Raw genomic sequence first — 27,681 nt, 5'->3', positions numbered from 1 at the left:
TTTGTAAATTTACTAATTATGTGCACTTAAGAGAATATAAGCAAAATAAACTTGCTTTTTTTTTTCTTTTTTTTGGCAAAGGAGCGAAATAAATTTGTTCAATTTTTGTACATGGGAAAAAAAAAATTGTAACAGGCAACTACATCTGGTTATTGAGTAAGGTAGTCCAATTAGACAGTCTTCAATGGACATGACTCCTATTGCATTAGTTCAACATAAGATTAAAATGTTTGATCAATTTAATAGAAAAGGAAAATAAATAATGCAAAAACAAAATTACATGAATATTTTCGTATCCATATTAGTAATATCACTTGTTGATAGATAAATATGGCTGGTAGTAATTGTATATGGGATTACAGGTTGGAATAATGTGACAACAATTATCAACATTACTCCAAACAAAAGCTTAACTGTAACTCCTAAGTTGATTCGGTCATATCTAATTGAGCAATACTATTCAAAACATTACTCAGAACAGAGAGCCAACTTGCCAGGGGAGTTGGAGGTGTAAGGGGTATAGCTGGCATATCTTCTGGAGCAACTCTTCATGCTCAGGGGTAATATCTATACCACTTCCCTCCATCCTTTGACGCATATTTGGGGCTGTTTGACCTGCAGCTGCATAAGTTTGAAGCAACCACAAGTAGGTCCTTGAGTCGAGAGGCTGGACTTTCTCTAACTTTTGGCAAAAATCTTCAGCACTATCAACATTTTTCTCTTCTTTGAAATGATTGAAGAAAGGATCAAGCTTTTCTACTACTGGCTTCCATTTGGCAGCCATTGCAGCTTCCATATGTTTCAATGCGGAATCAAATTGATGTTTTTCCAAAAAGTAGTTCATGAAAAGGACATGGGCAAACTTTATTTGCCGATCAGCCTTGACTTTTATATCTCTCAGCAGCTGTTCAGCCTCTTCAAGCATGTCATGCCTCAGGTAAGCACCTATAACGACAGCTGGTAGCCTCTCGTCATAAGCTAAGCAACCCATCTCCCACTCCTCTAATAATTTTTTGAGACCTTCAATATCATCTAGCGCTGACAAGGCTCGAAGCATTGTAAGGTAGCTTGCATTCTGACAAACTTCAAAATTTGACACCAGTTTCTCCCATGCCTTATAAACAGAACTTAAATTACCAGTTTTGGCATACATGGAAATCAGGTAATGGTATGCTTTGCGGTCAGCACTCCTTGGATTATCAAAAAGTTCCTCCATTCGTTTCAAGGCAGTATTAGCTTCTTCAGACTGATGAGCCTCGATGTACACTGCAGCAAGGTTGCTGTATATTTTCCAATCATCCCTTACAGAGTCCTGCTCTTGAACTTCATGCATAACTTGTTCAAGACCCTCAAGATCAACTGCATGTCGATAGCTCTGAATCCAGATGTAGTAAGTGAGGTTGGTTAGTGGGATTTTTCTTTGCTTCATCTCTTCTACAAGCAATGGCACCTTCTCCGGTGTGCCTACTTTAATGTATAGATCCATGAGACTATTGAAGGGCATATTATTAAAAACATATTTCAGTTCATCCATCTTTTTGAAAACAGCCAATGCTTTATCCGTCATCATTTTAGTACAATAGCAATTTAGAAATGCTCCATATGTATAATGGTTCTTGGCATCAGGAGGAATGCTGTCGAAGTATTTCTCAACATCATCAATGCTCTTAACGTGACACATTAAACGCAAACGCAATCCATAGTCTATAGCTGAATTTTCAGATCTACCTTTATCCATCCATTCAAGTATCTGCAAAAATCAAAGATAGAAGTGCCTACAATTAGTATTGCAGTAACTTAAAAGCATACTCAAGACCAGAAGGATAACAAAATCAAAAGTAGCAATTCGATAGAAAAGAGAGAGAATTGGATGCAAATATCATGCGGGAATTGAAGTTTCATATCCAGCATAATGAAAATCTCAGTAGGCAAAGACACATTAACAGCAGCTGAAACATATTGGCCTCAATTTTTATCCATATGTCAAAATCATAATCCATACATGCTGTCAGGAGGATATGGAGAGATAAAGAAGAGAAAAAGGCATGCTATAGAAAAGATAAGAGCAACAACTTTGACAAAGGGCACTTCTAATGCAATACTCTGTAATAAAGAATACACTTTTACCAGTTGTCTCTAGAATGATGATTTGTACTCCGTTAAAGATTAGACTTGTAGATAGCAGTCTGAATAATAAGTTTAAAAGCCCGTCGTCAAAGACGAAATAGCTCCACATTTGTTTCACATCCATGGGAAATTAAACCAAATCATATTCTCCCTAAATATAAATTGGTCGCCTTCTTTGATCATGTACAACAAAATGAAGCTTATCTCAAGTAGATGCAACACTGTTAGCCTAAACACTCAACCAGCAACGTCAAAGTTAGCATGACAATCAAGCTCATTCCAGTACAAGTGTTTTAAGAGCTAGCATGAATGCAAATTTGCAAAGTGGAATATAGAATACATTACATAAAGGTCAAATTTTGTAACATGTAGAGCATAGAGTACATTTTCCAGAGTTACACACTACTTTGTTCCCCAATTTCCATTGTATAATCAAGCAACCAACTAAACATATATAGAGCAGCATTGATCAGTTTCCTGTTCAATTAGGATAACAAATATCAGGGATGTCTTGTTACTCCTGTCAGTTCATGTATATGGTTTCTCGACTACTCGTCCTACATGATTTGTCATTCAGAATGTAATAATTGCTTCATCAACCAATGCAAATAAGATTATTATGATCCCATCTGTTTCGTCTCCCGTTCCTATGTTCAAAATACAAAACCTAAGCTAACAACAACAACATTCCTTTAAAACACCCCTTACCTTACCTTACCTCCTCCTTTATAAAATCTCAATTCTTAATCAAGAAAGAAACCATATATTTCATTTAAGCACAACCATGAAACAATAAAGTCACTAACTTGAGTCTTAGAATCTGTCACTAAGCATTGCAAAAACAATACTGTAGATATACTAACTCCGGTCCAAACTACTCGCAACTTTGAGGTATTATTTGTGAGATATAAAATATTCCAAAGTTGCGAGTAATTTGGACCGGAGGTAGTATATAGTTCACCCATATAGTAATTCACCAAAAATAGAGTCGATACCAACTAGCTTAGTTCATTAAAGTCTCGGGATGATAACTCAAGACCCAGAATCATAGAATCACAAGAACCCTAATTTCTAAAATACCCATTTCAAGAAACATCAAAATAAATGAAGCAAAGCAAAAAAAAATCAACCTCAAGGCATTGGCTGTAGTGGCCATATTTGCGGAGAGTATGTATGCAAGCAAGAAGATCAGCGCTAGTGAACTGCTCGCCATTTCGAATAATATGATGTAGAACATCTGAAACGGTTTGGCTTGTGTTCAATGCCGCCCATAATTTCTTCTGTAAAACTGGTTTGGAGATATAATGGCGGTTTTCCGACGGTTTTGATACCGGAATAGGTGATGTTGTGGTGGAGAGTCGCCGGAAAAGTTGAGAGTTGCCGGAGATGAGGCGGGTGATTGTGGTTGTGACCTTTAATTTGTGTTTCAGTGATTGTAGCATCATTTGGTGGTGCTGCTGAATAGTGATGGATTGGTATTTTGGTGAGGGTTTAACAGTGCAGGGTTTATGAAGGAGTATTATGTCTTTGAAAATTAAAAAAAAAAAAAAAAAAAACTTTAATTAATGGCATTTTCGTAAAGCAAAACGGGATTTTAATTACAAAAATGTCACTCGATAAATCGATAAATGATAACTTGTTTTTTTAAAAAAAAAAAAAAGATAAATGATAACTTGAAGCTTCATTCCCATTTTCTAGGACCCCTATGGTATTACCGTCTTTATAGATTAGAAGTAATTATTTACCTCACATTATACGAGTACTTGTTTAATCAATTTAGTTTAGTTCAGTTTAGTTTAGCAAAATATGAACAGGCCTTAAGATCTTGCTAAAGAGCACCATGAGACGTTAGTAGAACAAACATCAATAGAGACAAGTGAAGTAATTCTTGAGTTTAATAATCTTATTCATGTCATAATGGTGACATGCCAATCTATTTTTTTGTTTAATCATATTAACATTAACATCTATACATAAGAATATAAGATAGATTCAAGAAAAAATAGTTAGGATAAAGATTAATACTCCTAGCAATATTTTTCAATAAGTTTAAATCGGTTCAAATAAGTTAAATCAGATGAATATAATGCACTCTAACTCTCAGCTACTTGTAAGGTTAACTTAAGTCCAACCGATGATCTGAATTGACACCTCTCTAATCTCCGCTAGTGTGATTTAAGAGGGAACAAAAAGAACAACCTAGAGCTACTAGGGTTTACTTAGAATTTATCAACAGAATCAGCTCAACCCAATACTAGTAAAGCCCGTTTAGTCATCTGTGCTCAATCTACCAGAAAAGCCCACTTACCAATTGAACTGAAAGTTGAACAAGAACCAGTTATTATAGCCTATAATGGAGTTCCTCGTTTCAAAACTTCACTCACTGATTTGACATTTCTGCCGCCCATCAATCCACCCACCTGACCTCCCAATCTCCGCCGCGGCGCAACCTTCTTCATCTTCTTCTACCAACTTCCCCAATTTTCTCTCTCCTCCTACATTGCTGGGGTTCGTTTACTTTCCAGATTAAAGCTTGGTTTAAGGTAATTTTCTCTTAAATATTGCAAATTTCTTCTATGTTTCGCTTTAAACTTCTTAAAGATTGTTTCTTTTAGTCTGTGTAAGTGTTAGACAGTTGGGGTTTTTAATGGTTTGTGATTGACTGGAGCATATCATATTATTGGGTTTCTTGGGGTTTCTAATTAGTAATTATATCATAAATTTAAGATTGATGTATACCCAGTTGAAGAATTTGTATTTTTTTTTAATTAGGATTTGAGGAAAAAAAATATATTTGATTGTTAGTGTTTAATCTGGATGAATTTGGGCTTGTTCTGTTGATTTTGCATAATTTATACTTCGTATTATTTTTTGAAGTTTTTTTTTTTTTTTTTTTTTTTTTTTTTGATCTTTTGAGTTTAGCTTTCTTATTTTGGATTGTGTGCTTTTAGCTCTTTTATAGCTAGATTAGCTATTTAATAGTAATATGGGCATTTATTTTTGTATATTGGGTGATTATTATACAAGTAATGTATTACATTGTTGAGCTTAAGTACTACTTTAGCTAAGATATTGTTGTTATGATGCTTTCTATTTTGTGAAGTTTTGATGGTTGAAATCATTGAACAGGGGTGAATTGTGGATAGCTTGAGTGTTGAAATTGAAAGGAAATAAAAAAGCTGAAGTATAAGGGAGAGAAATAACTTTGGCTTAACTGTGTCGAGGCTTCGATCGACATGGTTTTGACCCCAGTGGGTAGTGTTATTGCGTTCCACCTAGAGTTGAATGCATGATATGATTTGCAGTTTTGGCAAACACCGATCTGTCTATAGAGCTCTTATATCAAGATTTGTAAAAGTGGGGCTTATAAATCAAGCGATTGAAACTTTTGATGAGATGATTACTTCAAATTGTCGAGTATTTAGTATAGATTACAATCGATTTATCGGGGTTCTAATTAAACAATCCCGTCTTGACTTAGCTGAGCATTATTACCACACAATGATCCCACAAGGGTTTTCATTGATTTCTTTTACATATTCGAGATTTATATGTGCTTTGTGTGAGGTGAAGAATTATCAGCTCATTGAGTATCTGTTGGAGGATATGGAAAAGCTTGGATCGGTGCCGGACATATGGGCATACAATATTTATTTACATTTGTTGTGCCAGGAAAATAAAATAGACTCGGCTTTAAGCTTATTACGGGATATGATGGAGAAGGGCAGACAACCTGATGTTGTAACTTTTACTATACTTATTAGTGGATTGTGTAAAGTAGGGCAATTTGACAATGCTGTTGAGATTTGGCATACTATGATAAAGATTGGATTGAATCCAGATGACAAAGCATGTAGAGCTTTGGTTCTTGGTTTATGTGGTGGTGGTAAAGTTGATTTAGCTTACGAGCTTATAGTAGATATGATGAAATGTGGAGCACCTACAGGTATACTGGTTTATAATGCCCTTATCAGTGGGTTCTGTAAGGTTGGCCAGATCAATAAAGCACTCACTATCAAATCATACATGAAGAAGAATGGATGTGAGCCAGATCGGGTCACATATAATATACTGTTGGGTTATTGTTGTGATCAGCTTATGCTGACGGAGGCTGAGAAACTGATGGAAAAGATGGAAAAGAATGAGCTTGAACCTGATATATACAGCTACAACCAATTTCTGAAGGGTCTTTGCAAAGCTAAGCGCATGGACAAGGCGTATTTGTTGCTTGATGTCATGGAAGTGAAAGGATTATGTGATGTTGTCTCTTATAATACTATTATCGAGGGACTATGCAGTGGCCAACACACGAAAAGGGCTTACAAGCTATTTGAGGAAATGTTCCGGAAAGGTATCGCCCCTGATACTATGACATTTACCATCCTCATAAAAACTTTTCTTAGGGAAGGAAGTTCCAACATTGCCAAGAGTCTTCTTGATCAAATGACAGGAATGGGCATTTTTCCTGATTGTGTTTTGTATACCATAATTATTAATCATCTTTGTAAGACGGGAAAAATTGATGCGGGTCAAAGTGTTTTCAATGACATGGTTGAGAATGGGACAACTCCAGATGTAGTCTCATACAATGCTCTTATAACTGGGCTGTGTAAAGTTTCTAGAATGAACGAGGCTATGAGTTTGTATCACAATATGCAAAAGGCAGGACCCTGTCCTGATGAGGTCACTTTTAAATTGTTAATTACAGGGCTGATACGAAAAAACAAGATTTCAGTGGCTTGTAGCTTGTGGGATCAGATGATGGAGAAGGGATTCACCCTGGATAGATCAATCTCTGAAAAACTAATTACTGCACTCCATTCAAAAGACAGTTGATAGTTAAGCAAGGCATTATTTGATCCTGTTGGTGAGGCGCTAACTAGTTGCGTCCTCAATTAGTAGCTATAGATTCCATGAGTTCCGGGCCAGGTACACTTCAAAATCTGCTTATAATTAATTTTGGCACAGGGAGATGTTGCGGTTACTTGTATCTTGTTGATTCAGCATCAGCAACTTGCAACCTCAGTATGAGATGTTTGTACGGGCTTTTGATTTTTCAGAGAATGTACATCAATCAAACTAAGACAGCAATGGTTAGACTCTTATCTCGTGTAAAAATTGCAATCAAAACCATAATAAATGGCCTTTATTGATGTTTATTTGGGTGCTTTTGATTGACAAGATGGCTTCTATTGACATTTTAGGTTTCATTAGTTTTTGCACTGAGGTTCAAGTCAAGTTTAGTAGCAAAGGGAACTGTGCTTGAAGAGAGGGATAACCTACATCATTGCTGCCAGTAGATATGGTAGGGTGTTGTTTTTCCCTTTGCTTTTAAGCTTGTAAATTGGGATATATACATATACTCTTACTCAATTGAAAACTTTGACTTCCTATACATTCAATGGTGTTGCTGGTTTGAAGATCAGTTTATATGGGGAAATCAGGTTGTTATGTCATTATCTTTTCAAATTATGATTTGATTAAATTGTCTTTTGCCATTTGAAGGTGTTTGATGATTATATCACATTTTTTGAGCCAGATAGTTCACAATTGTCACTTTCCAGCAAGTGTACTGTCAATTTCATTGAGGCAAATTGTTAGTATAATAGTATTCTGCTAATATTTGTCCTCTTCCCCTCTGACAATCATAAGTTTTGCATCCTTTGTTGGATCCATAAAAGTGCCAACAAGTAGTTCAACAATTTAAGTTGCTTGTTATTTTCTGTAGATTGCAATAGATCATTAACATGTATAAGGTTAATGATATTTAGTTATGTAAATGTGACTCATTTATTAACAAGTTATGACTATTACACGGTAATGTGGGGGCTAATTCGGGCAATGGTTTCACAATTGCTTCTTCTTATGAGTTTAATAAGTCCATTTGTCTTGATTGTCAAAATAGCCTGAGTTCTTCCACTGTCCCATTCCCCCCTCAGCCCTTCATCTGGACAATCATAAGATCTTAATCTGTCTTTTCTTCTTTCTGTTTATGGATTTCTGAAGAGGTTAGCACCTCAAACATTTTTCTTTCACATAGCTGTATTATTTTGCAGTCATCATCTTACATGAGTTGCCACTCTCCTCTGATTTGGCTAAGTTAATTCTTCTGTCAATTTTGCAGAATAATAGATTTTGTCAAATAGGTAGGAAGAGGTCTCCCTGTTGCAGCAAATGCTAGATTTAAATAACAATTAGCTTTCAAATTGAATCAGATTAATTATATTCAAAATTCAATTATATTCTTTAGCAGGGTTTTGTTGAATATCTATCTTTCTTTTTCATTCTTTTTTTTAGGCACAGTTTTAGAAATTTGATGATCCTTTTTTTTTTCCCTTTTTTTACCCTCAATTCTGCTAAGAAATTAATAGAGTTTTCTGTACAACTTTTGACTCTGAAGTTGAAATTAACTGAAATTCAATTTGGGAAACATTTCATGCATTGATAAAGGGTTGTGTTAAAAAAATGACTTATAAAGTTATAATGTATGGATTCCGCTGCTGCAAATTGAGGGAGAAACTTGTCTGGTCTTGCGGTGCATTCACTCCTGTTACAAGAATGAGATGAAGCCTTTTCTTGACTGGAGACGCTGTATACATAGCTGAGTACAACCTATTAAACCTTTTTTATTCAGGCGGTGTATGAATGGTTGCTAATTTGCTGACTATCTAAGCAGCCAAGGGACATGTGGTGTGTTAGGAGGAAAGTGAAGGAGTCTTCTTTGAAGTGAACTGAATCTGGAGTATATCTTAAAGGTTAGTGAGGTAACTACGGCTAGCTAGAGTATTTGTGTCCAGTGTCTTCTTGTGTTTTTGCTGCAGGTAGGTCGGGCCATCTGCCAAAGTAAAATAGGTTGTATTTGGATGATTAGATTCTATTTGGATAGTCAGTTGAGCAATGTATATTGTAAATGTCAGCTCTTTATCTATTTTAGGTTGTCTTTTCCAATATAAGGTTTGGATTTGATCTGTGGCAGCTAGATGAAGTCAAGTGTATGTTACTACTAGGTAATTTGTCACTTTGCTGAGCAACTATTAATTGTTGTGTCTTTTTGCTATAAAAAACATTGAGCACTACAAGCAGATTAATTTTAGTAACTGTCAGCTTTTGTTGGATGCTGGACCTTATTTCTTCTAATGTGGCGATATCAATTAGTATGTTATACTTGATTTTCCTTACATTCTTATCCTCTTTGGATATAGTCTAATGTTGTGGTATTGCTTGTGCATACTGGAGAAAATCATCTAAAGTAGCATAGTTGATTATGTCACTCTGGATCTACATAAGCCACACTGTATGAATGTGTTCTACTGTGAAAATCGTGATAGAATATTGGATATGATCAATTAATCATTGTGCTAATACGACCATTTAACCCCTATAACTTTATTTGTATCAGAAGGCTGGATTTGGAATGGACCCTGACGAAGTGTATTTGGAGGTAGTTGATGACCAGGAGGTACTGGCTGCCAATATACTCTACGAGCCATCTAGCACCAATTTGTCCAGCGGCTCATTTAACTCAAAAAAAAGGCAGAAGGATTCTGGAGGATAGCCAAATGCAGGCCTACAGTCACAGACCCACACACACACACTGTAGTGGCGGAAAGCTGTAGAATGGGTACAGGCCTACACACGCACACACACACACGCAATGTTGTTGGAGTTTCGGTAGACATTCAGAGGTGCTTGTGGTACTTCTTCCTTCTCAAGTCAATTTCATGATCCACAATTCCACACTAGCCGACTGGAGCCTGGAGGTGCCCCTCGTGCAACTTAAGTTCTGTTTTTATCTCAGTTTTAAAGCAAATCTTGCCGTGAAAATTGGCATTGTCAGTAACTGTACAGTTTTGTGTCTTGTAGAGTTGTAATGGTATTTGAAATTGATACAGAGTATGTAAGAAATAGTGAAGAATCGGAATAACATAGACCACATTATTCTTTTATTCAATGTTTTTTTGAATAGCTTTTGCTGATGGCTTTTTCTGGTCAATAAATTTTTTAGAAAATTAGTTCTTAGATTAAGCTACGATTAAGTGAAATGGTATCCAAAATTCTTGTAGTGTCTTTGCTAAAAATTTCTCTCTGGTTTTGTAGTGAAGTTCCCGTTTATGTACATGACTACATATTACTCCGTATGAAGCAGGGTATTGGTGTTTTTTTCCCTTATGTGTTCTGTCTCTCTTTCTCTGAAATGTGAAAGCTATGCTGAGACCTGAGACTGATCATTGGTTCAGTTGTATATTGATCTCTGTGTTATATCACTCTAGTGTTATTACTATTATAAAATTAAAACTAATCATGACTTTATTTTTATTAGCTTGAGGCCTTTGTGCTGCATGAATCTTCGACCTTAGGCACACTAGTTTTGATGTCATGTACGGAGTACTTGTACCTAGCAAAACTACAGTAATTTTGTACGAGTATGCAATAAGTCGTGCTGGCTTGCTGCAGTCTCTAGACAGCAGGAACCACTGGTAGTTCACGCAACTGTTGCACGCAGTTGGCAGACGCATAGCAAGGCCTATCAGTATTGTTTGTAGACTGTGTAGTATTTAGAATTTCTCAATTAATTTGGCCGTTTGAAGAAAAAAAAAATGACTTGATAGAAAATACAAAGTATTTATAACCTTTAGGTCTGTAAAAGGGTATAAAGAAAAGGAGTAAAAATTATGGTAACCCGCTAAAAGCAGTTAAAAATTCGTTATCTTGTAGTGAAGAGTATATATAAGGCCAGCAAAGCAAAGCCAGTCCTTTTATTATTTTCTTTGATTTTTTTTTTTTAATTGAAAATTTTAAGGTGGAATTTCTGGGAAAAATGCAGAACAATTTCTATCTTCTTCAATATCAACATCCTCCATACTTAATTTCTCACTCCGTAAATCAATACCTCCCCATCAAATCGTACTCGAAAACCCGAAATTTTCGTGTTTTCTGCTCTTCATCATCCTCATCCAAATTGGTAAATCTTGAATTACAGCTTCCCCAACTCTCAAAATATATCAGTATAGTTCATTGACTTTTTTTTGTTATTTTTTGGCAGGTTGAAGATGATAAATTGAGGACTAGATCAGAATACAAGCCCAATTTGCTAGATGGTTTCTTTTTAGATTCATTTAGGAAGAAATTAGTTGAGGTAAAAGTGATTTTTTTCGTCTCTAAAAGTCCAGCTTGTTTGGACAGTCAATGTTCGCAAAAACAAATTAAAACAGGAAAAGCTTTTAGAAACGAAAATTGTTTTTTTTTTTTTTTTTTTTTTTTTTTCCCTTTTTCTTTTGCTGAAAATTGTTGATGTGTGATGAATTAATAGGAGGTTGGATGGGATTCAGAGAAGGAAGGCTATGATGGGATGATGGAACTTGTAAATGGGCTCATGCTCGGCAGAACTACTCAGCAAACTAATCAAGCAGCGGTATGTGTTCACTGCCTTTACTTTCTCCGTTATTTTATCAACTCTATGATGTACTCGGGTGTACCAAAGTCAAGTACTCGTAACATATATGCTAATTTGTGATATGATTACATGATAGTTATGTGTGTCCAGTGTACTCCAATATTAGAGTATATAGCAAATGTGCTGTCCTTAATCTTTTGATAAAAAAATTTGTTACCATAGTTTACTATTCTGATTTGAAAATAAAAACGCCGTCTGTGGGGATCGAACCCACGACCACGTGGTTAAAAGCCACGCGCTCTACCACTGAGCTAAGAAGCGTGCACTGCGCATCCGGGGAATCGAACCCCGGTCAGTACCGTGGGAGGGTACTATGATACCACTACACTAGATGCGCTTTGTTGCTTGTATTAGGCCGTAGGTGTATGCTTTTAAAGAGTAAGATTTGGGATTAATGCTACATGAACTTCTCCATGTTCTAATGCCTTATAATTCATATTTGAAAAATGGGATTCTAATAAAGAGACGGAGGGAGTCACACTTTGCATTCTAGGCTAAAAACACAAATTAATCACAAAGTTGATTCAAAAAATTATATTAAACGCCGTCTGTGGGGATCGAACCCACGACCACGTGGTTAAAAGCCACGCGCTCTACCACTGAGCTAAGAAGGCTTAGTGATGACTACGAATTGTCTTGTTTATATTTACTTATTAAAATTTTTGTGATAGGGTCCAAATTTCTTTAATGGGCCTTCCTCTAAAAGACTCTCATTCTGCGTATGAGGCTGAGTCCTTTGGGCTGTAATCTGTGACCAAATAAAGAAAAAATAAATGGTACCATTACAAGTTCAAAACTATATTTTATGCTTTTGAATTTTGCTACGTTTATTTACATCATGCACAAGAGAGAATGAAGATGTATGGTAAGGTAAATTTTAAACTTACGAGTTGATCATAGCCTAAGATAACCCTACCAACTCATATCGAGCTCTTCTAAAGTAATAAAATTGTACGTATTTTGTGTTATGTATGCCTTTCCACGTTCTTTATTTCTTTCCTTGATGATGATGGCAGGTTCGAATACTCAAGTCTCTATTCCCTCCATACCTGTTGGAACTTTATCGAATGCTTATAACCCCAATTGGAGGGGGAAGGATCGCGGCTATGATGGTTGGTACGTGATATTCCCTAGCTAATTCATGTAACCATTCAAAATACTAAGTTAAAACACAAAACTAGTGCTACAATACCTCTGTTTTCTCAAGCATTCCTTTGTTCTTGAAGCCAGGGTAACGATATTCACTTGTCAATGGCTCATGGGACCTTGCTCGATTAACACTGTTGAGCTTCGCGATGGATCTTCATGCCAAAGCGGGGTTGGTTGATATATATTGGATAATAATATGTCTATATTGCCATCGATTGTTGAAGGTGTTGTATGATTTCCCATGAATGCAGGTTTTGGTAGAGAGATGCAAGTACTTGGAAGAAAGCAAATGTGTGGGAATTTGTGTTAATACTTGTAAAATTCCAACTCAGGTTAGTACTTAAAAAAGATTAAGACAACTAAACATACATTGATTGATGAACTTCATATTTTGCTCATCTAACAAACAACTCTTGTATGCCTTAGACCTTCTTCAAGGATCATATGGGAATTCCACTTCTAATGGAACCTAATTTTACAGATTATAGTTGTCAGGTAAACATGTACATATCTTACTTATATAGTTATATATGCGTGTGTCACCATCTAATTTTAATGTTGCTTTATTTTTTAACGAGTCTATGTATATGTGACAGTTCAAGTTTGGGGCTACCCCTCCTCAACCGGAAAATGATAGCGCCTTGCAAGAGCCGTGTTTGGATGGTTGCCCATACGCTGCTCCTGCTCGAGGAGGTTCGAAAGGTATTAACAGGATGTCAAAAACCACACAATGCCCTAGATCATAAGATTTCAGTCCTACTTAATAGTTGTTGAATTGGTAGTTAAATTATTTAGATAAGTCTTTAGTAATTAGTATAGTTAATGTAGTGTGATTATGTATGTTGTTGATGTTTGAAAATTTTTCTAATGCCACATATTTGTGTTCTTTTAATACGATTACTGGTATAATCATATATTGAATTGTTAAGGAATAATGTATGGATTAAGATTATTTGCTTTTACATTAGAATATTCTAGAGCTTTTATGTTCCTTGCACACCAAGTTCAAACAAAGACTTGTAAAAGTATCAATTTCACTATTTTTATATCCATTATGTAATACCAATGTAACAATTTTAATTTTTTTTTGACGATTATACATATGTATTTTCTTCTTTTTATCCTTTATACTTCGTAATAAGAATAATATCTGTTTTTAAAATACTAAGGGCATGTTCATATTTACTGAACTGAGCTGAACTGAACTGAACTGAACTGAACTGATTGGAACTGAACTGAACTGATTGGAGCTGAACTGAAAAATTAAAATGCATAAAACTGAACTGAACTAATTAGAGATGAACTGAACTGAACTGAACTAATTGGAGCTGAACTGAACTGAACTGAAGTGAAAATAAGTAAATATGAACAGGCCCTAAATCAGACTGAGCATAAATACTTCAATTCCTTGCATCCCAAGTTTTAATAAACCCACAAAAATTTCACTTATGCACAATGCTAGTCAAGCTGACCAACTATTTAAATAAAATTAAAAAGTCATCTTAAAATATGTATATAATTTTTTAATTTTTTTTTAAAAAAAAAAAAAAAAAAAAAAACGACATGAGTAGGGTTTTATGTGTTTGAGGCTCGCCGCCTCCTTGTCCAATTAATTTTAATTAATATACATTCCGTACCACTTAAAAAAAATAAAAAACGAAAACAAATCACAAATTTCGGTAAATACTCCTATATAACTAGGAAAGCTATTCCTTGTTTACATAACATACAATTTGCAGCAATTAAATTTTCTTCTTAAACTCGAAAAATGGAAACCTAATTTTCTCCTCCATAATGAAATAGCAGAGCTTTGAATTTTCTTTGAATCACCATGATTTAGCATTCGATTTTCTCTCTCCAATAATCGGAAAAACAATTCTTGATTGTTGGAATTCATTCTGCAATGAAGATTTTATCCGGAAACACTTTGTATGATTTCACGGTCGTGCAAACCGACACGGCGACACCGTGCGCCGGCGAAGATGATGTTTTCCAGATTGAATTCCGGTACCGGAACTTTCAATCACGATCACAATCTTCAAAATCAATTCGAATCCCTCGCAATCAAACTTCATCGATGATGATGATTGATACGTTGCAGGAATTCGAGGTTCCGGAAACAACTCGATCAGATATGGCGGCGCACTTCGATTTCTTCGTCGATAGATTATCGCGAAGAGGTTGTAATCGGAGAGGTTCGATTTGTGTGAAGGTGAATTTGGATGCGAAGGAGTTTTCGCCGGAGAGAGCGGAGGCGATACAGAGGAGGATCGAGTCAGGGAGGAGAGAGAATGAGAGAGGTGTTCGGAGAGTTGCGGCGGCAGCTGCGGTGGCGGAGATGGAGGCGGTGCCGCCATTAGAGGCAGTAGTGGAGGGTTTGGAGAGGAAGAGAGTGGCGGAGGTGGAAGACGAGGGAGAATGTTCGATATGTTTGGAAAAATTATGTGTCGGGATGGAGGTGATAGTGTTACCCTGTTTACATGTTTATCATACGGAGTGTATCATACGGTGGCTTGAAAGGACTCATTTTTGCCCGTTCTGCCGATTTAAGCTACCTTGTTGATTGTCGACTGATTCTTTGATTTGTTAGTATTTTTCAGAAAGAAAAAAAAAATGATTATTTTTTTGGAATTTGGATGATTGTTTTTAGGCATGATTTTTGGTTAAGAATAAGTCAAGGAGTATTTTTGATTTCTATATACTTTCAAGCTTGATATACGAGTGATGAACTGAACATAACTAGAGTATTTGCTTTTTGTTACAAAGAAATAGTTAAAATGTAAAAAAAAAATTCCCATTGTACATAATTTTCTCAAAGTGTAAACTGTAAAGCATACTCGATATTACACTAAAGAGGACAATTATATACTTTCAAAGTGTAAACTGTAAAGCTAGGTTAGTGCCGTTTGGTCGTGAGCAATTGTGGGAGTACCTTGTTCCCGATGAGGTTTCCCCGTATGTACATTTGGACAACCTTTCATTGAATTAATGCACTAACCGCTTTCTTCAAAAAAAAAAAAAAAAATATATATATATATATATATATATATATATATATATATATTACCTGATGAAATTTGTTTTGGGTTTAATGCATCATTTAATACATCATATTCTGTATTTACACCAAAACCTGCTCATAAAACAATGTATGTGCAGTATTTCGATCAAAATTAAACAATTTGTATACCAATATTTTGTGCTACTGACAAATAATAGCTAGCATAAGATGCCGTAACCTGCACACAAAAAGGTTGAAGCCCAATATTATTTCGAAAAAAAAAAACCCTTGATTACTACAACTAAACAGTTCCTTAACAGCAACATCCTGAAACATGAAACTCTGGCAGAAACATTTTATAGACAAACAGAGTAGAAGTCAAAATTTTGAATTTGGGAAGGCTTGCAACTGGTTTACAATTCCTTAACAGCAGCATCCTGAAACATGAAACTTGGGAGCAGAATTTTTTTACAGAAAACCGGAGTAGAAGTCAAAATTTCTCATAGTAACTATAGTAGATTAGTAAGTATAAATAGTGTTACATGTAGCATTTTTTTTGTACGAAAAGCTACGGAATACAATGATAGTCATAGACAACTTCAATTTTGCTATCTATCCCAGCCTGAGGGCCTTCGCCTTTCCCTTTGCCTTTCTCTGGAGCTGAAATAACATAAAATGACGGAAAAAAAAAAAAAAAAAAGATTAGGGTTCTATAAGCAGATACAAACCACTACTATCCAAAATCATTATGTCACTTTTTACTAATCTATCAAGAAGAAGTTAACAAATTCAATTAATGGCAGAGTAATGAATTGTTATTGTCATAACACTCACATCACTACTTTAAATTTTGGATTATTTCTTTAATTAGGGACAGGGTAACCAACCATGAAAGTAATGCACATAGGAGTGGAGAGAGTAGCTCACCTTTCATTGCTCTTCTGATCAGAATTCTGACCACCGATGCTGCCTCCTAATGCTGGCGTGAAATTTGTTGTAGGGGTTGCCTGAGGTCTGTTGGTGTCCCCACCAATGGTACCACCCGAAACAAAACCAGTCATAGCTGGGCGCTTGTTGGCATACACGTTTGAATTGTTAGTTGCCTGATTCTGAGAATCGGGTGAAGCAGCCACAAAGCTGCTCTTGAACTGTGCCATCATACCAGTCCTAAGTGAATTAACTGCAGCAGCCCGACTTGGAGTTTGAGAGGGAGCATTGTTGGATTCTGTATTATACCCAATGCCTAAACCAAAATCCACTCCACGAACACCTCGACCACCACCACCTCCTCCACCTCCTCGTCCACCTCCTCGTCCTTTTCCCTTCTTTCCACCTGCATGAATACATGAAACACCATTTAGTGATAGTAAATATATGGTTCAATATTCAGCATGAGTTTATGAAAGGATTACTAGCAAATTACAAAGGATTTGTAGAAATTATTCCAAGAATAACAGGGAAAAGTAGCAAGGCAAGCATAAAGCTAGAAATCAGCAAGTAAATTAAAAGACCGCAAATTTGCAGTTGTCATACCTCCTTTCCTTGCATCACGTTTAGACCTGAATCTTCCATCCTAAGGATACAGAGTAATTGATAAGATAAATGCCGAAAAACATACAGATAGAATTACAAGCAACAATTCCAAATACTGCATGGCAAAAAAAAAGAGGGACAACATAAGTAACAAAACAAAAGAATTCACTCTTCCATGCAGAAAGCATAACTGGCTAAGTGCAAACATTCTTTTCCTCGGCTATATCAATAATAACAGATGATTCTGTAGCGTTATATATAATCTAGGGCTAAGGAAATGGATCCTATGAAGCTTACATCTACTACATCATCTTGATGCACCTAGTGAGAAATCAGCTCAATAACCAAGAGCTGCAAAATTGTGGCAGTAATACAATGCTTAAATTAGAAACTCTCTAGGTATAAATAGCTTGAATTGCCCAAAAGCAACAGCAAAAACAAGAAAAACGCATAGCCTGATAAGTAATAACACAGATGATTCAGGTATTGTAGTTTGCAACTTTGCAGTAGCAAGAGAGCAGCAACTCAAATAAACTCCAAAGTGAGTACAGCTTATTTAAATCCTAGAATGCTGTAATTCAAAGCATCTATGCCTAATAAAAATGCAACATACAGCACAATCCTACAACAAACTGATCAGTAACATCAGTATTAAAGATAACCCCAGTCAATTAATGGCCAAGTCACCCACAAGATTCAACCCTTAAGATTTTTTATAACAAGATAATACAATATTGTTTCTCAAGCACTTTCAAAAAAATACATATCTCAAGCTACAACTGCTTCACAATTAAAGAACACTAAGGAAGAATTCAAAAACAGATAAGTAACAAGAAAACAGAACGCAATTACCTTCATGGCAAGATCCATCAGTTCCACAGACACATTCTGGCCAGCAGCGATCAAACTGTTGACCATTTCCCCAGCGAACCTGGCCTCTTTCTGTGTGATAAGAGTGTATGCGACTCCGTCTTTATCACCAGCACGACCTGTTCTACCAATGCGATGCACATGCATATCCATATCTTTTGCAATGTCAAAGTTGACAACTGACTTGATCGACTTAATGTCAAGACCTCGAGCAGCAACATCTGTAGCAATAAGAACATGGTATATCCCAGCCTTAAATTTCTGCAAAATCTCCATCCGAGAAGCCTGATCTTTATCACCGTGAAGAGAAGCAACTTTGAACCCTTTCTGTGCAAGCTGGGACTCAAGTTCATCTACAGAGGCCTTTTTGGAAGCAAAAACCAAAACATCACCTTCATCAATCATTCCTTGCAGCTTTTCTAAGAGCCAAGGTAACTTTTCTGCATCTGAAGGAAGCACTTGAACAAACTGAGTAATATCTTCATTTGCCATGCCTACTTCCCCCACTGACACACGTACAGGATCAGAAAGAATTTCTCTTGCCAACTTTTCCACTTTTCGGGGCATTGTTGCTGAAAAGAGTAAAGTCTGACGGTCTGGCCTGATCTGACCAACAATAGATCTTATCTGTGGCTCAAACCCAAGGTCAAACATTCGATCCGCCTCATCAAGCACCAAATATGTTGCTCTCTTCAATGTTAATGCCTTCATTTTCAGCAAATCAATCAGTCTCCCAGGAGTGGCAACAACAATCTCCGCTCCTGCCTTGAGTTCTTTAAACTGATCAAGCTTGGACATCCCACCATAGACTGCAGAAACACGTAACCCATAAGGTTTTGCAAATTTTCTAGTTTCCAGATATATCTGATGAGCTAATTCTCTGGTGGGTGCACATATCACTCCGATTGGTCCTTCTCCTTTGCCCAGCTCAGGCTGATCCATTATATGCACAATCATAGGAAGCACAAACGCAGCAGTTTTTCCAGAACCAGTCTTTGCTATACCAATAATATCACTTCCTGACAGCACAATTGGTAAAGCTTGGCATTGTATGTTGGTAGGCTTTTCATAACCTTGTTTGGTGATTGCACTCATCAGTGGTGGAGGGAAGCCACAATCGTCAAAAGTTTTAACTGGCCTTGGAACATCAAAACCAGAAACACGAATTTTCAAGGCATTCCGGTACTCTGTGACATCCTGCTCGCTCATGCCTAGTTAAAAGAAAGCAATAAGTATATCAATGCAAGCTATATACGAAGTACATAATACAAAAGTTAGCTCCTACAAACAACAAACAGCAATTAAATGTTAGCTCATACTAATATAGAAAATTATCACAGTGCAGCAATGCAGCATGCCGAACAATAAACTGTCACATAATAGCAACAGATGCTGGCATTAATTCCTCAATAATCAAACAAGGCTTCTCCAAAAACCTTACCAAACCTTGCCAAAAAATTGTTCACAGGGAAATTTAAATTGTCAGTATCCAAAATGCTGTTCAAATGGACAGGAAAATTGCCTAAGCCAGGAATATAAAACAGAAAAAACGAAACAGCCCCTCCAAACACAAGTCTTGGTCATGAAGAGCTCAAGTCATGACTGATTTCCAAACCCATCTACAATTCTACGAATGCCTCATTCTTTGACCATTATTCGCAATCAAATTTCGCAAAGCTATTTCGAAGTCCCTTATTAAATAGTTGGCACTAAAAACATTTTCATCCATCCCTCAAAAAAAATTGGCATATTATTAAACCCAATTGGAAAAGAATTCTAATGTTAATTCATCAAAAGTAAAATTAGCAATCCTTGACCAGAAAAATGGAGCAATTCAGCTTAATGCCACTTTGCAAAGAACAGTATAAACAGTGTAAGAATCCAATCAACTAATACCAAATAATATATTCTTATCATCAACCTAATTCACACTCAAACACAACTAATTTCTTATCAGTAAAAACTTCTAACTCTAATTCACACTCAAACACAACAAACTTCATCAGCCTAATTCGCACATTCATATATAACACCAAGCTTAAAATTCCACTGACAAAAATGTTAGCAAAACTAATGAATATACCAGAAATTGAAGGCTTTTCCTCATAAAAATCCTTATTAAACGCCTCATAATCAATCTCACTATGATCCAATGCAGTAATAGGCTCAATCTTCCTCTTATCAAGCACAATCGGATTATCATCAGAATCATACTCAACCATTCCAGCATCAACCGCTTTCGCCGCAGCGTAAACCTCCTCATCGGAATCGTACCCGGCTCGAAGCGCATCCGACGCCAATGTTAACCCTACATCTTTCTTTGCCCTCAAAAAACTCTCCATTGGATCATCCTCATCATCATCATCATCTCTATACTTATCAAGCTTCTCTTTCGGCTTCGGCGGGGGCGCTTCACTCACTTCCTTATGAATTCCCTCCATAAAAGCGTCCAAAGGATCAATTTCTTCATCGCCGGCGAGATTTCCGGCGTCGGAAACGTTATTGCTATCGTCGTCGAAGTCGATGTTGTCGACGTCGGTATCTTCGTGGTGGTCATGAGGTCGCGAAGAAGAAGGAGGAGTGTAGAGGCGTTGAGGTTGTTGTTGAGATCGTTCGAAGTTGTAGGTTTGTTGGCGATTGATTCCGAAGCCTTCGAAGCCGAATTTGCGCTTCGACATGGTAGGGATTTGGAGGTCGAGCTCAATTCAATGGCGAATTTTGGGGAGAAGATAAAAAGCCCCAAATTGTTATCAGTAAAACACTAAAACCCTAAAATTGGGGAAGAATGAGAGAGGTAGAGGGGGAGGAAGAAAGAGGGGGGAAAGTCGGTGTTGAGTGACACGATGGCGGGCAGGTTGTGTTTACGTTTTAAACGGGTTGGATTTGATTGATGGATGGTGGCTTCTCGTTATAGCCCGTATAGGTGGTTCGGTTCGATACGAGCCGAATCATTTTCAAGTACGGTAGAATCGACTTACTATTTATCGCCAATTGGCTTAGTATGGAAGGTGCTTTTGTTTACAATGTATGTCAATTTGATTTCGGTGTGTAATGGCTTCAAGTAACCTTGTTTTCTTCACCTTATTATTATTGAAGTGATATTATCTTTACTAAAATTAAGTTATTCTTGCTAAACTTATTTATCATGAAGAGATTGTAGAAACCGCAATCCTGAAGCTCGTAACCCTAAAGTGCATAATCATCATCATCAATCATCATCGGGGTTGGATGGCAATATTTACGAATTTGTCCTCATTGGACTTCTTCTCATTCTTCTTCTTTAATTTCCAACACTCTGCTTTGATATAACCCTTCACATGACAATAGTAACAAACTTTTCCTTTACCAAAATTCTTATTACCACCATGAGCAAATAAAGCATTATTTTGAGCCGAATTATTCGATTTATTAACCAACTCAGGCCCGTCTTTAGACATGTTAGTTCTCACACACGGTACAGGGCCCCCAAAAATCAGAGGCCCATAATTGAAAAAAAATAAATAAATAAATAAATAAAAAAAGAAACCTTACATATTCACCTTCTTCTAAAGACCACCATTTCCAAACTAAAACCTAAAAAATCATCTTAAATCTTTGACTTTGCTTTTTAATTTCCAAAACAAAATTAAATTGAATATGAAAATATAATTGAGCATTTTGCTTCAAAAAATATTAGAAGGATGATACTTTTTAAATAAAAAGTTTTTGTTTGTTGTTTTATTTAATTAATATTAAATTTAGTAATATGAATATTTTAGCTCTATAATAATTTGTAGTACTGTACTTTAAAAAAATGTGTCATTTTATAATAATAAAATTTTTAACCTTTTAAAATAGTCCTCTAAAAATTGAAGGGCCCAATTTTAATAGTTAGAAGTCTTAGAACAGGGCCACTAAATTGTCGGAGACGACCCTGATTACTGACTTATCGTCAATTAATTAAATCTCTCTGAGTTATGGCATCCTTAACATTCTCCAAACTCAAATTATCTGATATCTCTACCATACAATAAAGTATCTCGAAAGTGCTTATACGTTGGCGGTAAAGAACACAACAATCTAATAGTCATATCCTCATCATCGATCTCAACATCGATGTTTTGCAAATCCATAATAATAGAGAAAATTCATCGAAATAAGACTTAATTAAGCGGTTTACCTTTCTCTAGACGAAGATCATGAAGTCTAGATTTGAGTAGTATACTGTTGGTTACGCTCTTTGTCATATAAAGTGACTCCAACTTCAACCACAAACTCGCAACAGTCGTCTCCTCGGCAACCTCTCTCAAAACATCATCAAAGAGACATAATTGAATTGCTGAAAGAGCATTCAAATCGATCTCCTCCCTCTTATCCATCGTCATGTATGCCCGAAGGTTTTTTTTGGATACATCTTCAAGAGCCTTGTGACAACCACTTTGAACCAAGATGGCTTTCATCTTCAATTGCCATAGGCCAAAATTCACTTGCCTATCGAATTTCTCAATGTCAAATTTCATTGGCATAATTTAATCAAACTAATTTATAAACACCTAAAACCTAAGACCTGGCTTTAGATACTATTTAATAGGAAACACTACTAGAAAACAGGCAAATTCCGACGAACTGGTTCTGACGGACACGTAATTCCGTCGGAAATTTTGAAATTTCCGACGGATTTTTTTTCCGTCATATATTTCCGACGAATTTAAGCAATCCGTCGCAAATTTGTCGAAAATTCCCAACGGAATATAAATCCGTCGGAATATTTATACTTTCCGACGGAATATTTCGTCGGAAAAGGTAATTTCCGACGGATAAATATTGCATCGGAATATTACTTTAATAAAAAAAGAAATAAAAGATACCAACCCTAACCCTCTTTTCCTCTTCCGCCCCTTTTCTCTTTCCCTCTCTTCTTTCCACTCTTTCTCTCTCCTGGTCCGCCTTTCTTTTCCTTCCTCTCTTCTCTTTCTTTCTCCTCTTGGTTCGCCTATTTTCCTTCCTCTTTTTTCTTCTCCATCTTTCCTCTGTTCTCTCTGTTCGCCTCTTTCTTCTCTCCTCTTCTTTCCCCTCTTTCTTCTATCCTTGACCAACAACAACCAACAACACCACCATCACCAACAACCAACAACAACGGAGACCACAACACCACAACTTCCGTGCAACAACAACATCGGCTACGCACAACAACGTCAATTGCACAGCCAGCCACCATCGCGAGAATCGTCAACCGCACAACTGCACAAGTATTTTAGATCTTGGTTAATTTAGAATAGATTGTAGATCTAGTTTTATTTTTTTATTAATTTCTGATTATGTTTAAATTTTGAAGTAATTGTAATATTAGGTTATAAATTTTATGGATAATTTTATATTTATTTAATTTAGTTTTACTGTAATTTCGTTTTTTCCCCTGTTTCGATTATTTTTTTTACTTAATTTCGGAATTAGATCTATTGGTTTCGATTTGATTTGGTGCTAATTTCGTATTATTTGTGGTATATTTCGATTTTATTTTTTTGTGGATGGAGGTTTGGGCTGGTGGTGGTAAAAAATTGGTCATGGTGTATTGGTGTGGGTTAAGGGCTGGTGGAGGTTGGGGCTGGTGTGAGGTGAGACCGTGGGGCTGATGCTGGTGTTGGCTGGTGGTACAGGTTAGGGGGATAGGGGTGTGGGATGGTGGTGGGCCGTGGGGGTGGTGGGAGGCTTTTTTTTTTTTTTTGTTTTTTTAAAACATTTCCGACAGAATTTCCGTCGCATTTTTCCGACGGACTGTTTCGGGCCTGAAAATCACTTCTGACGGACTGAATTCCGTCGGAAAACGCCCATTTTCCGACAAAGGGTTTTGCGACAACCAGTTCCGACGGAAATTCCGTCGGAAACGGGTTTTCCAACGGAAAACAAGGTGTTTCCGACGGATTTTTTCCGTCGTTATTTGTCTGTTTTCTAGTAGTGAAATAAGGGTGTAATTGTGTTTGCTTAATGTGGAACAAATCAATGAAAAATAAGAACGAGAAAAGCAATAAAGATGATAAACAAAGAACACAATGATGTGTGATTCGGTCAAAATAGGCCTACATCCATGGGTGGGGGATTCGAGAGCTTCTTCACAATAATGGAGAAAGAACGAGAGAATAATACATGGAGTCCTAAATCTAATAGTTCAAAAGGTATGATCTAATTGATCAACTAAAAGGTTCTTTTATAATGCAGGGAAACCCTAATAAAAACCCCTAAATTGTCCCCTAATTATACTCAAATAGTCTTCATAGAAAAAAAATATATAATTTTAGAAAATATTCCATAAATTATCTTAGAAAAACCGAATTACCGATGCCTGCTGCAGGTCCTCATAGGGTCGAGCTATAGCTCACTCACATAGAGCTATCGCCACACTAGGAAATTAGTTAAGTGACTTAAACCGGGGTTTTTTTTTTTTTTTTGGGAAATAGTTAGTTATATTTTGCAAGATATATAATACCGCTTGCCATCTAGTAGAAAGGTGGGGTATGAGTAGTAATTTGGAGTACATATGTATGTACCAACTATGATTTAGTTACCTATTGCTTAGGGCTTAGGCGAATATTGATTTAAGTTAATAAAATACCCAATAAACGTACGTCATGTATAGACTTGTAGTGGCTAATGGCTATTGAGTAAAGCACTCTATAGCTAACACCAAATAGTTGTACAAAAGTTACATACCACTTTGTAATTGACTAATTCCCACCATTATTTTCATAATAAAATTGACGGGAAAATTTGACAATATTAACTTAGGGCTTCTGATTGACTGAACTGAACTAAACTGAATATTTTATGGGATAAGGAAATTAAGAACTGAAAATAATCTGAAAAGAATAGACCTTTACAATAGCTTCACTCTAAAGGTTTATATATATATATATATATATATATATATATATATGGCTTCTTCTTCCTTTACATCACCGCCATTTCTTTCCACCCCACTCTCACGAACACACCAACTATCACCATGTTCAAAAACACCACCACCTCAACCACCAACTACTCCGCCTTCTCAAACACCTCAACTAAGCTCAAGTTCCTTAGAGAAGCCAATTACACCCAAAGTATTAGTAAATAATGGTTGGATAGAGTGTCATATACTCTAATGCTAACAAAAAAAAAAAAAAAAAAAAAAAAGTAAAAAGGCAATAAAACTATTTTAAAATTATATTTTTACAAAAATAAAGGTTCTATTTTTACTTTCACCGGTCAATTCAACTAGTTTATAGATAAATGAAATTAAAAACGACGATATACAAGTGAAGATTGAAGAAATGCATGGAATATAGAATATGTGACCAAATTAGTCAATGATCCCTTCAATTTCAAGTGGGTATAAACATTTTGATTGTATTTGTATATCCTAGAAAGTGACAATTTGCTTGTTTCTTCTTAGGGGTTAGGTTCATATTAAAAACTACGAGTAGTAGGGGTGAGCAAAAATTCAGGGTACCCTGATATGGAATCGGAACCTGTTCGGAACCGCAGGTTCCAAACTCGGAACCTGTTGATCAGGTTTCGGTTCCGGGTAATAAAATTAGGAACCTGTTGTAACAGGTTCCGGTTCCGGGTAATAAAATTTTGGATCTAGAACCTGTAGGGTACCCTGTTAGTACAGGTTCCCTATAGGGTACATGAAACCGGAACCTATATGGTATTAAAAATTCTAGACAATTAGTGTTAGTTTGTTATATTTGAAGTACTATACTAAAGTTGTAAGCTTTTATTGTGATATCTATTTTTAAAAAAAAATAAATTTGTCACAATTTATCAAGTAACTATTAAACTTACTTTGACAGACAAAGTACCCTGTTTAGGAACCGGAACCTGCAGGTTCCGGTTCCAGTTCTCAATTCTTAGGAACCTGTTGCAACAGGTTCCGGTTCCTATTTTTAGGAACCTGTTGCAACAGGTTCCGGTTTCGGGTCCTAATATTTTTACAGGGTACCCTGCTACGCTCACCCCTAACGAGTAGTCATTTTCTACCATTACTTGGGAATACTTTGAAGGGAATTTATGGTTTAAGGAGTACTCCATAATTCCATATAGACTATTCCATATAAGCATGTTTCCTCAACTGGCTTGCCAACTGCCGTTGAATGGTTAGATGCATTTTCTATTTTTCTCTAACACATATTTACAAGGAAATTTTAAGTTGACTATAAAACAATATCAACTTTTTGTTATATTTATTGTGGAAAATTTACAAATTGCAGCCATTTAAAATTCGTATTTTGCAAATTGCAGCCTAAAAGTTCGTATAAATTGTAAATTGCAGCCCGATTCAATTTTTTCATCGGTTTACATGTTGAAAAATCTTCGGTTAAGGTTTTAGGGGTCATTTTAGGCCTTAGGGAACCGAATTGAGCTCGGAATCAGCAAAAAAATAACGTAAGTGTCTCATATTTACAGTTTCCTACAAATCGATACATTTTTGTTACGCAAAACGAGATACTTACGTTATTTTTTGCTAATTCCGAGCTCAATTCAGGCCTCTAAGAGCTAAAATGACCCCTAAAACCTTAGACGAAGATTTTTCAACATGTAAACCGATGAAAAAATTAAATCGGGCTGCAATTTACAATTTATACGAACTTTTGGGCTGCAATTTTCAAAAAAAAATTTTAATGGCTGTAATTTGCAAAATACGAACTTTAAATGGCTGCAATTTGTAAATTTTCCTATTTATGTAAAAATATATGTATTGATCTTATTACATTGACCGATCAACCTCTGTAACACTAACAAAGTAACCTTATAACACAAAGTCACAGACCGATTAATTCCATTAATATTAAGGAAAAATACACTTTAATAATCCCAACTATTGTCGATTTACTTGTAAAAATCCCAACTAAGGTTTATTTTTTAACAATCCTAACTATTACATGAGTTTGCTTCTAATAGACCCAACCGATCAACACCAAGTCAATGACTTGTTTTAATAGGTTACCAATACACGTGTCAGCACGTGATTGGTCTATAATTAAAAATTTTTTTTAAAAAATTAAAACCCTAACAGCCACCACCTCCTCCCCTCCCGCCACCCTGAAACGCCACGGCCAACCCCCAGCTAGTCGGAAAACGACCAACCATCTCCCTTACCCCTGAAAATGTCAGTCGTCCCCTCCCAACCCCCAAAACCACCCTAGCCGTCTTACTCCCACCCCCAAACCACCCATCCTCCCTCGAAGAGCAACCTCCACCCACCGCAATGGCGCAACCAAAGTAGCGGTTGCCACCACCAAAGTAGCAAGGCCAGCAGCAGCCACCGCTATGGCGTAACCAAAGCAGTGACGAACCGCACCCCTCAATTATAGCAGCCCCAAAACCGTCCAGCCACCACCGCTCACAACCCTTTGCTTCCTTATTGCTCCCCTCAGCCACCACAACCCCTCAATCTCTCACCTCAACTTATTGCACCTCAATTGCAGCACAAAGATGGAAGATTGGGAAAAATTAAGAGCAACAAACCAATCACCTCGCTACAATTTTTCGCCCTATACATCGGCGCTGCCATTAAGCACCACCAATC

The 27,681-nt window shown here is 36.4% G+C and overlaps 4 protein-coding genes and 3 non-coding genes across 10 annotated transcripts; 2 read left to right on the top strand and 5 right to left on the bottom strand.

The window, feature by feature from the left end:
- Positions 1 to 287: 287 nt before the first annotated feature.
- Positions 288 to 3,828, bottom strand: LOC145591671 (pentatricopeptide repeat-containing protein At4g01990, mitochondrial-like). Its single transcript, XM_081648182.1, has 2 exons — positions 3,258 to 3,828; positions 288 to 1,750 (listed from the first exon to the last, which is right to left on the bottom strand). The coding sequence occupies exons 1-2, from the start codon at positions 3,570 to 3,572 to the stop codon at positions 473 to 475; spliced, it is 1,593 nt and encodes a 530-aa protein (XP_081504308.1). The 5' UTR covers positions 3,573 to 3,828; the 3' UTR covers positions 288 to 472.
- Positions 3,829 to 4,441: 613 nt separating this feature from the next.
- On the top strand, positions 4,442 to 10,092 carry LOC145605003 (uncharacterized). Of its 3 annotated transcripts, XM_081661024.1 has the most exons (5): positions 4,442 to 4,670; positions 5,257 to 6,994; positions 7,096 to 7,220; positions 7,332 to 7,432; positions 9,527 to 10,092. In XM_081661024.1, the coding sequence occupies exon 2, from the start codon at positions 5,413 to 5,415 to the stop codon at positions 6,961 to 6,963; it is 1,551 nt and encodes a 516-aa protein (XP_081517150.1). In that variant the 5' UTR covers positions 4,442 to 4,670; positions 5,257 to 5,412; the 3' UTR covers positions 6,964 to 6,994; positions 7,096 to 7,220; positions 7,332 to 7,432; positions 9,527 to 10,092. The 3 variants fall into 3 exon arrangements, with proteins under 3 accessions (XP_081517150.1, XP_081517143.1, XP_081517137.1); XM_081661017.1 differs by having other exon boundaries at positions 4,443 to 4,670; positions 5,257 to 7,220; positions 9,530 to 10,092; XM_081661011.1 differs by having other exon boundaries at positions 4,443 to 4,670; positions 5,257 to 7,220; positions 7,332 to 8,882.
- Positions 10,093 to 10,885: 793 nt separating this feature from the next.
- LOC145591661 (beta-carotene isomerase D27, chloroplastic-like) lies at positions 10,886 to 13,665 on the top strand. Its single transcript, XM_081648175.1, has 8 exons — positions 10,886 to 11,089; positions 11,171 to 11,263; positions 11,438 to 11,539; positions 12,598 to 12,697; positions 12,808 to 12,899; positions 12,982 to 13,062; positions 13,157 to 13,225; positions 13,327 to 13,665. The coding sequence occupies exons 1-8, from the start codon at positions 10,946 to 10,948 to the stop codon at positions 13,474 to 13,476; spliced, it is 831 nt and encodes a 276-aa protein (XP_081504301.1). The 5' UTR covers positions 10,886 to 10,945; the 3' UTR covers positions 13,477 to 13,665.
- Positions 11,771 to 11,845, bottom strand: TRNAK-UUU (transfer RNA lysine (anticodon UUU)). Its single transcript has one exon. It is a non-coding gene; the product is annotated as a tRNA-Lys (tRNA).
- TRNAG-CCC (transfer RNA glycine (anticodon CCC)) lies at positions 11,848 to 11,918 on the bottom strand. Its single transcript has one exon. It is a non-coding gene; the product is annotated as a tRNA-Gly (tRNA).
- Positions 12,124 to 12,195, bottom strand: TRNAK-UUU (transfer RNA lysine (anticodon UUU)). Its single transcript has one exon. It is a non-coding gene; the product is annotated as a tRNA-Lys (tRNA).
- A 2,550-nt stretch (positions 13,666 to 16,215) lies between the features above and the next one.
- Positions 16,216 to 20,978, bottom strand: LOC145604989 (DEAD-box ATP-dependent RNA helicase 24-like). 2 transcript variants are annotated; one of them, XM_081660992.1, is made up of 5 exons: positions 20,218 to 20,977; positions 18,117 to 19,345; positions 17,265 to 17,304; positions 16,659 to 17,064; positions 16,216 to 16,391 (listed from the first exon to the last, which is right to left on the bottom strand). In XM_081660992.1, the coding sequence occupies exons 1-5, from the start codon at positions 20,810 to 20,812 to the stop codon at positions 16,340 to 16,342; spliced, it is 2,322 nt and encodes a 773-aa protein (XP_081517118.1). In that variant the 5' UTR covers positions 20,813 to 20,977; the 3' UTR covers positions 16,216 to 16,339. The 2 variants fall into 2 exon arrangements, with proteins under 2 accessions (XP_081517118.1, XP_081517125.1); XM_081660999.1 differs by lacking the exons at positions 16,216 to 16,391; positions 17,265 to 17,304 and having other exon boundaries at positions 16,828 to 17,064; positions 20,218 to 20,978.
- Positions 20,979 to 27,681: the final 6,703 nt, after the last annotated feature.

Source organism: Chenopodium album, chromosome 2, assembly GCF_948465745.1.
Source record: "Chenopodium album chromosome 2, dcCheAlbu1.1, whole genome shotgun sequence".
In the NCBI taxonomy this organism is placed as follows: Eukaryota; Viridiplantae; Streptophyta; class Magnoliopsida; order Caryophyllales; family Amaranthaceae; genus Chenopodium; species Chenopodium album.
Note: the sequence above shows the minus strand (reverse complement) of the source record. Positions and strands in the feature narration are given on the sequence as shown.

What these genes read in the sequence shown, in the direction of transcription:
- LOC145604989 (XM_081660992.1), bottom strand. Translation starts at nt 20,812, where the DNA reads ATGTCGAAGCGCAAATTCGGCTTCGAAGGCTTCGGAATCAATCGCCAA. An exon ending in GGAAAAGCCTTCAATTTCTG is followed by an intron (nt 19,346 to 20,217) that starts GTATATTCATTA and finishes TCTTTTAACTAG; the next exon opens with GCATGAGCGAGCAGGATGTC. An exon ending in TGATGGATCTTGCCATGAAG is followed by an intron (nt 17,305 to 18,116) that starts GTAATTGCGTTC and finishes CTGTATCCTTAG; the next exon opens with GATGGAAGATTCAGGTCTAA.
- LOC145591671 (XM_081648182.1), bottom strand. Translation starts at nt 3,572, where the DNA reads ATGATGCTACAATCACTGAAACACAAATTAAAGGTCACAACCACAATC. An exon ending in ACTACAGCCAATGCCTTGAG is followed by an intron (nt 1,751 to 3,257) that starts GTTGATTTTTTT and finishes TGATTTTTGCAG; the next exon opens with ATACTTGAATGGATGGATAA.
- LOC145605003 (XM_081661024.1), top strand. Translation starts at nt 5,413, where the DNA reads ATGCATGATATGATTTGCAGTTTTGGCAAACACCGATCTGTCTATAGA.
- LOC145591661 (XM_081648175.1), top strand. Translation starts at nt 10,946, where the DNA reads ATGCAGAACAATTTCTATCTTCTTCAATATCAACATCCTCCATACTTA. An exon ending in CATCATCCTCATCCAAATTG is followed by an intron (nt 11,090 to 11,170) that starts GTAAATCTTGAA and finishes ATTTTTTGGCAG; the next exon opens with GTTGAAGATGATAAATTGAG. An exon ending in AGCAAACTAATCAAGCAGCG is followed by an intron (nt 11,540 to 12,597) that starts GTATGTGTTCAC and finishes TGATGATGGCAG; the next exon opens with GTTCGAATACTCAAGTCTCT.